This window comes from Diplotaxodon limnothrissa, linkage group LG20 (genome assembly GCF_057381915.1).
Source record: "Diplotaxodon limnothrissa isolate DT_005_m linkage group LG20, D_limnothrissa_male_GT1.1, whole genome shotgun sequence".
NCBI classification, from domain to species: Eukaryota; Metazoa; Chordata; class Actinopteri; order Cichliformes; family Cichlidae; genus Diplotaxodon; species Diplotaxodon limnothrissa.
In genome coordinates, this window is record NC_140615.1 from 23067909 (window position 1) to 23077461 (window position 9553).

The 9553-nt window shown below is 38.9% G+C and overlaps 2 protein-coding genes across 3 annotated transcripts; one reads left to right on the plus strand and one right to left on the minus strand.

Annotated features, from left to right (window-relative positions):
• The first annotated feature begins 217 nt into the window (after positions 1 to 217).
• LOC146610927 (PRA1 family protein 3-like) lies at positions 218 to 5977 on the plus strand. 2 transcript variants are annotated; one of them, XM_085344399.1, is made up of 4 exons: positions 218 to 442; positions 1334 to 1551; positions 3049 to 3220; positions 5145 to 5977. In XM_085344399.1, exons 1-4 carry the CDS (start codon positions 261 to 263, stop codon positions 5215 to 5217), a joined length of 645 nt encoding a protein of 214 aa, XP_085200525.1. In that variant the 5' UTR covers positions 218 to 260; the 3' UTR covers positions 5218 to 5977. The 2 variants fall into 2 exon arrangements, with proteins under 2 accessions (XP_085200525.1, XP_085200526.1); XM_085344400.1 differs by lacking the exon at positions 5145 to 5977 and having other exon boundaries at positions 3049 to 4616.
• On the minus strand, positions 5887 to 8942 carry lmod3 (leiomodin 3 (fetal)). The gene is made up of 3 exons (XM_085344397.1): positions 8397 to 8942; positions 6696 to 8297; positions 5887 to 6501 (listed from the first exon to the last, which is right to left on the minus strand). Exons 1-3 carry the CDS (start codon positions 8682 to 8684, stop codon positions 6454 to 6456), a joined length of 1938 nt encoding a protein of 645 aa, XP_085200523.1. The 5' UTR covers positions 8685 to 8942; the 3' UTR covers positions 5887 to 6453.
• Positions 8943 to 9553: the final 611 nt, after the last annotated feature.

A 9553-nucleotide genomic window follows, 5' to 3' on the forward strand; every position in this document is an offset into this window, starting at 1 on the left:
TTTTGGTATTAGGTACTAACTAATCAAAAATAAAATTATCTTTTTTTTTAATGGCACTGCTGCACTTTATAAACACAAGTCCTAAACCCGTTAACTGCCGCTGCAGACTGAGCCTCGTTTAAAGTCTCGCGAGAGCGTTTCTCTTTTCGGACTGCCACCTCCTCCAGGCCGCTGACGTGATCAGCTGACCTGTCAAAATATTACGCAGCGTGTGCTGTGGTGTTGTGTTTGTTTGCGTCGCTTAACGACACGCCGAAGATATGGCAGCCAAAATGGAGCTCGCACCCCTCAGACCGTGGGACGACTTTTTCCCCGGAACGGACCGATTCGGCAAGCCCGATTTCGGAGACTTAGCAAAGTGGAACAACAGAGTGATCAGCAATCTGATGTACTACCAGACGAATTACTTCGCCGTGGCTATGGTGGTTTTCCTCATTGTAGGGTGAGTCCTGGGTTGACAGCAGGCTAACGCAGACAGGCCAGCATCTGCTGCTCTGAGCTTAATTCTCTTGCATACCTTTTATCCACACCCATTGTGACCACACAGGCTATTTTTGTTGCATTTAGCACTGTGTTGCTATGTTTACTAATGTTTAATACGGTGAAGCTCTTTTCTATCTTTCCAGTCGTCAGATGGTCACTAGCCATATAGATGTTTTAACCTCTATTGGCCTACAAGTCCTCTCTTTCCAACATTTAAAACATTCAGAAGAAGTAAGTTTTTAGATGGCCTAAATGCTGAGCTGGTGCTTTATACTGTACGCATGTCGTACACATCCAGTAAAAACTTGTGTAAAATTAACCTTATTTAAAAGTTATGCTAAATTTGACCATCGGCCGCCCAACATTGTTGCCGTTTCCTGCATACAAGCTGCTGCTTTGAATGCAGGATGATGTAGTGGAAATCGTGAGTCGACATCCTCTTGCAGGCCTTGCCGCTTTTGGTGTACAGCAAAGTGGTAGTTACTAATTTTTGCCACCACCAGCAGGTTGTGCTGTTTAAAAGAATTTTAAATTACATATAATATGTGTCTATGTGAATTTTTGCATACACTCGTTATGAACATGAATGTCACTGTCATTTTAAGTTTTTAATAATTTCTTTGAACTGTTATATATATTTATTTATTTATTTTTTAGGATGGAGTAATGATGTTTGCTGTACAATGATTCCAGTCTGGAAAAAAGAACAGTTCAAATAAATCATTACAAGCCCAGATTATCTTGACATTCATGCTAATGATGAGTGTATGTAAACTTCTTACCACAACATATATGTAGTGAAATTAATGCACAGCATTTCAGTTTCCTTTGTGTGTGTTCCAATATTCAGGTTCATGAATCCATTTGGCATGTTCCTGGGTGGAGCTGTGGTGGCACTGGTCTTTGCAGGATCAGTCTGGGCAGGAGAAAATAAGGCCACTATCAAGAACTTCAAAAGGAAGAACCCCACTCTGTTTGTCATTGGTGTCATGGTCACCAGCTACTTTCTGCTTTCACTCTGTGGTGGAGTCATGGTCTTCATCTTTGGAATCACCTTTCCTTTGCTCTGTAAGTATATTACACAAGCATTTTCCATTAATTTTGATATTCACCATGTTGGATAATTTGTCAACACCCAGCACTACTTTTTGATTATAGCGTCAGTTAATTATTGTTTTTGTTTTAGCTTGGGGTTAATTAGAAATAGTTTAATTAAACAGTTTGTCCAGCAGAATGTGCTCCAAATTCAGTGGTTACTAATACTTTCAGCGCATGTAGCAGAGAAAGCATCAGTATTGAAATTCAAAAGACTCACAAGTCACCTGCTTTTTGCTCCATGGGGCATTCTAAGAAAGGAAAGGAAGCGCATCCAGGATATGCTGACTGGCCAATAACTTGTCGATCAAAAGGCATTAGCCAGTGAGCTAACGGATCTGTTGCAAACACCTGGTGCCAGATACCATACCATAACACACCTTCAGGGCCTAAAGTCAGGGCCTCAACAGATCAGCAAATGCTATTAGCCAGGTGGTCATAATGTTATGCCTGACTGCTGTGTATCTAAGAATATTTGTTAGTGTATATACAACAGAAAAATTCTGGCTATTAGAGTAGCTCTGATTGAAATCTTCCCAATAAAGATATTGTGAATTTCTTTCTAATGTTAACCTGATTTTATCTGTTACACTGGTTACTCACTTTAAAAATAAAACACAGTATATCCTGTAATTTATAATATTGGAATTAATTGAGCTCTTAGTCATTTTATATAAAAAATAGTGACTCATTCTATGATAATTAATATCATTAATAGAGCAGTTTTCCTCATAAAATCATTCCTTAGGGATTATAAAAGTATTCAGATTCTGATTAATCAAGCTTGGAATTTTCTTTGGTTCACTCACAGTTTCTTGACATTTGAAAGGGAAATGTGCTAACTTTGTTACATTAAGAACCTTTTCGAACTTCGCAACTTGTACAGACTTGAGACCGTTCCCTATAGTATATTGCTAACATCTGGCTAATGTTATGCAATGAAAACTGCCAGGGAGAGTGGCGATGAGTCACTGAAGCATTTGAACAGTATGTGCAGAATTGCTGATGCGCATTTCCTGTTGACGCTGATTGTAAAATAAAGTCAGTATTACAGGCTACTTCTCTCTAAATATTTTTAGACTCTGACCATCAGCAGAGTGGTTCAGATAATTGGTGGGTTAGGTTCCTCGAGCAAATGTAGCAGCTCTAACATTGTGGCAGACAGATGAGGCAGTTTGATTCTTCCCAGGAGGAGTGCCCACTGCTGCTTGTGTTGACTCGTTGCTATGGGTTGTTGACAGGACCACATTTACTAGCTGATGTCATGCATTCAGTATCTGTCTGACATGGAAATAAAAGATTTACCTTTCCTAACACCTGCTTAATGTCTGCGTTTCAGGAGTATCACATTTTGTTTTGGCAATTTTCAACATGTGTTTCAGTAAAAACATTAATCTTGCTATACTTAAATGTATTCTATCCCCTCCTTACTGAAACAATATTAATAGGCTGCTCTTGTTTATCCCGTAGTAATCTTGATCCATGCCTCTTTGAGACTTCGCAACATGAAAAACAGGCTGGAGAACAAGATTGAAGGTGTTGGGCTAAAGAAGACCCCCATGGGCATCATCATGGATCTCCTGGACCAACAAGAGGAGAAAATTAATAAGATTCAGGATTTCATTGAAAACAAACTGAAGGAGTAAGAGTGCAGCCAAGAGTGTGCCAAAAGAAATCAGTGTCATACAGTATGGATTAAAGTTTCTGTAGAATTGTCTGATAAGTTCCAGTTTAAGCCCCTTATAATAATAATAATAATAAAGTTACAGATTTCTTTTCCCCTCATTCCCACTTTTTTTTTACCCATTTTAGTTTAATATATGCTCTTACATGTTTGTGTGAGTTCACAATATCTAAGGGGTAAAGGTGAATCATGTCATTATAACAGGGTTCGCACAATCATTGTATGGATTGGATGTTGGGATCAAAGTTTTTAGCATTCCTGTGTCAAAATATGTCCACAGACGCATAATTCCCCATCGTTGACAGTGCACTTTGTTCTACACAGTAATCAAGTATTTATTCAATCCAAATAAAATAGAATGTTTGAGCTGAATAAACAGTGATTAGATACCAGTTATATTTGTTCAAAAAAAAAAATTCATTTCCTTTCAGTTTGCTACCTCAAAATGAGCACGTTTATCTTTATTCTCACCGAGTAGACCCAGATTACCAAAACGCACCGCTGCCACCAAGTGAACTGCTTATTAAACCGCAATAACTCCAATTTTGTCATTGCAGGAGCTTGCTTTATGAATGCTGAAAAAAGTTTGCTTCTTGCATAGACATTGTTACTTGTCCTTACTCAAAATAATAATGCAGTGTGGATATTCGATTTGTCACAAGATTTGTGCATACAGTTTCTGACTGTACACGGTGGCCTGAGTGCATCCCCTCTGTTCACAGCTATGCAATACGGAAAAATGAATGGCAAGTGCAGCTTTATCGTTTGAGTATATGTTATGTATATTTTTGTTATTTCTGATGTGTCATTATTTTAGCATGCAGAAATGTATTTTAAAAATAAATTTTCAACTGACTTTTAGCACATTTCCCTGTTCATTAGTCGACATCTCATGGAATTCTGAAAAAAGTTACAATAATTATTATTTTATACTGATATACTTATACTGATCTGTTCAGAAATGCACACTGAACGCAGTTTGTACTGCTACCTACTCAAATGTCAGTTCATTTTTAATTGGTTTGGGATGCAGAATTATATGTGTGTGTGTGTTATATGTTTTTTGGTGACATTTCCATTCTTGAAAAGTGATGAATAGAAATAAAAATTGGCTGTCCTCTATAAAAATAAATGTAATTTGATTTACAGTGCAAAAGTCTCAAGCCATCGCTCATATCTATATTTTGCTGGGAAAATAAGAAGTGGGTGAAGCAATTTCATGAAATGTGCAAACATCAAACAAATACAGCATATGAGGTAAAAACAGAGTCTCCATCTTTCTTTCTTTTTTCTTTATGATACCTGAACACAGGCAAAATGAAAGGGTTTTTCATTAAGTAGTCTTCAGGAATAGATCTCCAGGCTTCTTGTGGGACATCCATCCAAAGCTCTTCTTTGGATGTTGGCTGCCTTTTGTTCTGTTTTCTGTCAAGATGATCCCACATGGCTTCACTAATGCTGAGGTCTGAGCTCTGGAGAGGTCAAATCATGTCTGGTACTAATTCTCTGTGTGTTTTCCTATCAAGGAGTGTTTTTGCTACATTGGTGGTGTGTTTGGAAATATTGTTGTGATAAAAAATTAAGCTGTTGCCAATCAGATGCTTTCCACATGGTAATGTATAGTGGATCAGAACCTGACAGTACTGTACTTTCCTGCATTCAAAATGAAACAAATTTGATAAGATGTTTCCATGTTTTACAGATGGCTGTAGACAGTCATGGTTGTGCCCCCTCCCACCCCCACCCTGTAGACATTGAAAGTGATTTGAACCAAATTTCACATTTAGATTCCCTGCACAAGATGTTTTGCCACTGGTTTGTAGTCCAGTTCTCGTGTAATTTTGCATACCTCAGCCTTTTCTCCCTGTCTCCCTTATTTAAGACTTCTTGACATCCACCCTTCCACTCAGAAGATACCTGATGAAGCTTCAGCAAACAGCAGATGGATCAACTGAACGGCCACATGAATGTCTCAATTCCTCTGTCAGGACTTGCCTGGATTTTTCTCCGAATCTCTTAAGAACATGAATTTTGCATGCTGTTGTAGACAGTTTTTTTTTCAGCTTCCCACTTCTTCTTTCATCCTCTGCTTGCACAATTTTAAACCAAATTATTGGTAAATGATAATATACTGGTTCTTATATACCGGTAGTGCTTTTCTACTCTGCAGGAGCACTCGAAGCACTTAATACAATTTACTATTCATCATATTCATACAAACTTTTTTGCTATACCTAAGTTCTTTTTTCTTTCACATTGACACTATGATGAACACATCCGAGAGTAAGTTGTGGTTCAGTGTCCTCTCTAAGGACACTTTGTCATGCAGCCTTGAGCAGCCAGAGATTGAACTACCGACCTTACAGTTTGTAGATGATCAGCTCAAACTGTGTTAATTTTGGCATTTTTGTTATATTCAAATAAATGGCCTTTGCAAAGTACTTTATGATGCAGACTTTGTTCCAGATAAGTCTAAAACAAAAAGTATACTGTAGGATTTTACTGAAAAAAGAGAGAGAAAAACGACTACTGAATGGCGGATTAGTGGGGGAAATAAAACCTTTGCAGATATTTATATCTTTTGAATAAACTGTCTGGGAGGCATGAATTTACTACACAGATTATATGAGTAATTTTATTTTCTATATCCAGCGCTCATTTCAGGATGAAAAAATGATCCCCTCGGGATGGATGTGCGTTACAGCTAATGGCACCTCTACAGTGACCAGTGATGTTGAATTAATTTAAAAAAACATCCCCCAGCAAAGAGTGGAAGGTTTATATTATTTAATAGCAAAATGATTAAGTCACAAACATTTAATCAAACACGCTTGCTAATTCATTTTAAGCACAAAGATTAGAGAAATTGTTGTATATGTAGACATCATGAACAAATACTGTGTGAATACACTTTTTTTTCTTAACCATGCACTGTATTCAGAAGAGCTTTCAAATTATGAAAGGGTAACACGCTTTACTGTAGAATTAATACACAATATTTGGCTGTAGTCAGTGTTCATAATTGCTGTGACTTTGCAAAGACTATATCACGTATTGAAATAAAACAGAACTAACCAGTATTTTTCTCTAGGTAATTAAAGTTCAGTAGCAATTTGTACTGTTCATGTGAAGTGACTAATACTGAGCATGTGTAATAAAAACAAATACTATGGTGAAGAAACAGCAGCGCCTTACAGGAGACTCGTTTCACTTGATTCCAGGGCTTTAGGGAGAGGCACCTGTGAGAAGCAACAAAGGAAAAGAACAGCAGGTTTAGTTTGCTTTTTAGGACAATGCATGCTCTATTAAAACACCTTCAGAAAATGAAAGTGTTATGATAAATGCTCTTCTGTTTTGTGAGCTTGAACACTGTTCCACTTTTTGAGCAATTAAAAAATGTAATTTCAGGTAATACTGATTCTAAGGTACTCACAGATTTGAGATAAGCCACGTTGCTCTTTTTGATATCATTTAGGAGCTGATCACGAGGTGTGACGTCAACCTTTGGAGGTAATCGTCTGCGAGGGACAGGTTTTAAAGACTTGATCACGTCAGTCAGATTGGCCGTTTCATCCTCATTCCCTGCACTGCCTGTATCCTTCACTTTGGGAGTCTTCCTCAGTTGAAAGCTTGCCCTCTCTGATCTTCTATCATCTCTTGGGTCCAGCTCGAATATAGGATCCCGTTTTTTTGGAGTTCTCCTCAGCTGGACATCCTTTAATGGGTTTGCTGGTTCATCACTGGGTTGTTTGGGAATGCTTTTGTGTTTGATCTTCTTCTGGGGCTCTGGTTGTCCTGTCTGGTGTTGTGTTTGCACAACAGCATTCAGCTCTGATGAGGGTGGGGCAAGTCCATGCTCCTGTAGGAATTCTATGGGTGGTATGTATCCCAGCATCTCAAGTAAACCAGGAGGTAGATTGAGACTGCTCTCATACATCTGCATCAGCTCCCTCTGCTGCTTTAGCTGTTGCTGCCTCTGCTCTTCCTTCCTCAGCTGCCTCTGACGGTCCAGATTCCTTGTTAAAATGTTGGTCACTACCATCCTGGGCCCTGGCTGTTCAAAGTGGTAGCCCATCTTCAGAAGGGTGTTGTTGGCCTTGAGCAAGCGAGAGATTTCCATCTCTGCGTGATGACCTAGCATATGCCTCTGGTTGTGAAAACGCAGCTCTGTGAGAGTCTCATTGAACTGGAGGCAGCGAATGATGGCAACGATGCCTTTGCCAGTTATGAAGTTTGACTCAATGTTTAAAGTCGTAATGCTCCGATTCTCTCGTAGCATGTTGGCTAGATTGAAAGAAATATTTTCATCGACACCAGTGTTGGCTAAACTGAATGTTTTAACATATTTATTCTTCTTCAGGGCGTTGACATAGTCCACGAGCATCTCTTTGGGAATGTTTTCTATATTGTTGAGGTTTACCTCAGTGATAGAGGGGTTGTTTTTGCGGATCTTATCAAGTGTCGACTCCAAGTTTGTATCATTTCCTGAAGGTCTTGATGTAATTTTTATATTATTGAGTGAAAGCTTCGGGATTTTCAGTTTACCTATTTTTCTCTCTTCTTTCTCTGGAAGCTTCTCATTGGGTTCGACTGTTTCTGGCTCCTCTGGAGCCTCTTGGGGAGGCAAACATTTTGTACTTTTATTTCCTTCTTTCTCTTCAGTGTTGTGTTTCAGAGCTAAGGTCTCAGTAGTCTCCTTTGTGCCTGAGAAAGGCTGACTGCCAGTTGTATTTTTTCCTGGTGCTTGTTCTGTGATATCCAGAGGCTCTGCGTGTTCATCTACATTTTCAGGTTGGACTTCAACAAGTTGCTTCGTCTCTTTCTCTCTTCCCACATCTATTATTTTGTCCTTTTCATCCCTCTCATCAACTTCTTCAACAATTTCCTCAATAATCTCCTCTATAATTTCCTCTCCAGTTTCACAATCTGCAGCTTCTTCTTCAGTGACTTCCTCTATCACTTCATACACCTCATATTTGCCACATCCTGCGTTTTCTTCTTTTTCTTTCTTTTCAGATTCCTCCCTCAAGGTTTTCTAAACAGTACATTAGGACATTAAGATTAGAACTATGACATTAATGGTATGCACCAAAAACTGAATTGTACATGAACCTTTGCTAGAGTTATCTCTTACCTCACTGGGCAGGAGAGTAGCAGGCACTCTTTCTTCCTCGAGCATACGTTTAGACTCTTTCTCCCAGTAGAGGTAATCAACTAGGGATCTGTGGTCAAACGTCCCTGTCGGAGGTTTTTCTGTCTGGTCCTTCTGTCTCTGTCCTACTGGTACACTCTCATCTGGTGCAATAATAACATCCATCTCACTCTGAAGCTCCTTAAGCTCCTCAGGCGAAAGCATTGCAAGGATTTCATCCTCATCAATGTCCTCTTCGTTGAGATCCTCAAGGTCTCTGCCGTTAGACATATTTGCACTGAAGTTTTAAAGTTGTGTTTTCCTGTCGATATCAAGGCAAAACACAACTTTTTATCCAATCTCTGACTCAACACAGAGCAAACTGGGAAGCCTCTGACTTTGACTTTAGCTAGAAACCGTTTGATCCTGCCTCACGGACTAAAATAAACCCTGTGAACTACATGGAAGATATTTACGGTACCAACAGGGGAAAGACATGCTAACATTCTTTTTTCAGACCCTTCTGCCAGCTGCCCTGGTCATCACAATCTTTTGAGATGACAGTTGCTTCAGGCAAAAGGAAAACGCTGGATTGACTGCAGCAGGTGCGATGTTTTTACAGGCCTAGCGGGAGGGCTAACATGTCCCATGCAAACAGAGCTCCTCCCAGAGTTACACAACAAACAAACCATGAGCAAAAAGAGTTAGCTTGTTTTCAGGGGTTCGTTATCACAATCCCTTTAGGCCTTGTATACACCTAACCCACAGTTAGGTAGTATATTTTTCTATATGTTTGGGCCTTTCATCCACACGTAAACATAAAAACTCCTTTTAGAGTGAAGATTTGCAGTTATCTTCTTTATTGAAGAGACCTTTGTTGTTTGTACACTTTTGAATGGACAGTTTTTCTATTGTAAGGAAAAACTTGTTTCTCCCACTCGAGCAAATGTTGGGTTAATATCTTTAAATATCAGCTTTCTAGCTTACTAACTCAAAATTTCTAAATTTTACTCAGGAGTAACTCAAAATGTTGAGCTAGTTTACTATCTCAATAATAACGATGAAAGTAATTACCAATCTTTACAAGTGCTGGGATACAGATATTTCCTGGCTAGCTGATTTGCAGTTAGCTAACAGCCTGGTTTTAGCCTATGTTTGTT

What these genes read in the sequence shown, in the direction of transcription:
- LOC146610927 (XM_085344399.1), top strand. Translation starts at nt 261, where the DNA reads ATGGCAGCCAAAATGGAGCTCGCACCCCTCAGACCGTGGGACGACTTT. An exon ending in AATCACCTTTCCTTTGCTCT is followed by an intron (nt 1,552 to 3,048) that starts GTAAGTATATTA and finishes TTTATCCCGTAG; the next exon opens with TAATCTTGATCCATGCCTCT. An exon ending in ATTGAAAACAAACTGAAGGA is followed by an intron (nt 3,221 to 5,144) that starts GTAAGAGTGCAG and finishes CCCTTATTTAAG; the next exon opens with ACTTCTTGACATCCACCCTT.
- lmod3 (XM_085344397.1), bottom strand. Translation starts at nt 8,684, where the DNA reads ATGTCTAACGGCAGAGACCTTGAGGATCTCAACGAAGAGGACATTGAT. An exon ending in CTACTCTCCTGCCCAGTGAG is followed by an intron (nt 8,298 to 8,396) that starts GTAAGAGATAAC and finishes TGTACTGTTTAG; the next exon opens with AAAACCTTGAGGGAGGAATC. An exon ending in ACGTGGCTTATCTCAAATCT is followed by an intron (nt 6,502 to 6,695) that starts GTGAGTACCTTA and finishes TGCTTCTCACAG; the next exon opens with GTGCCTCTCCCTAAAGCCCT.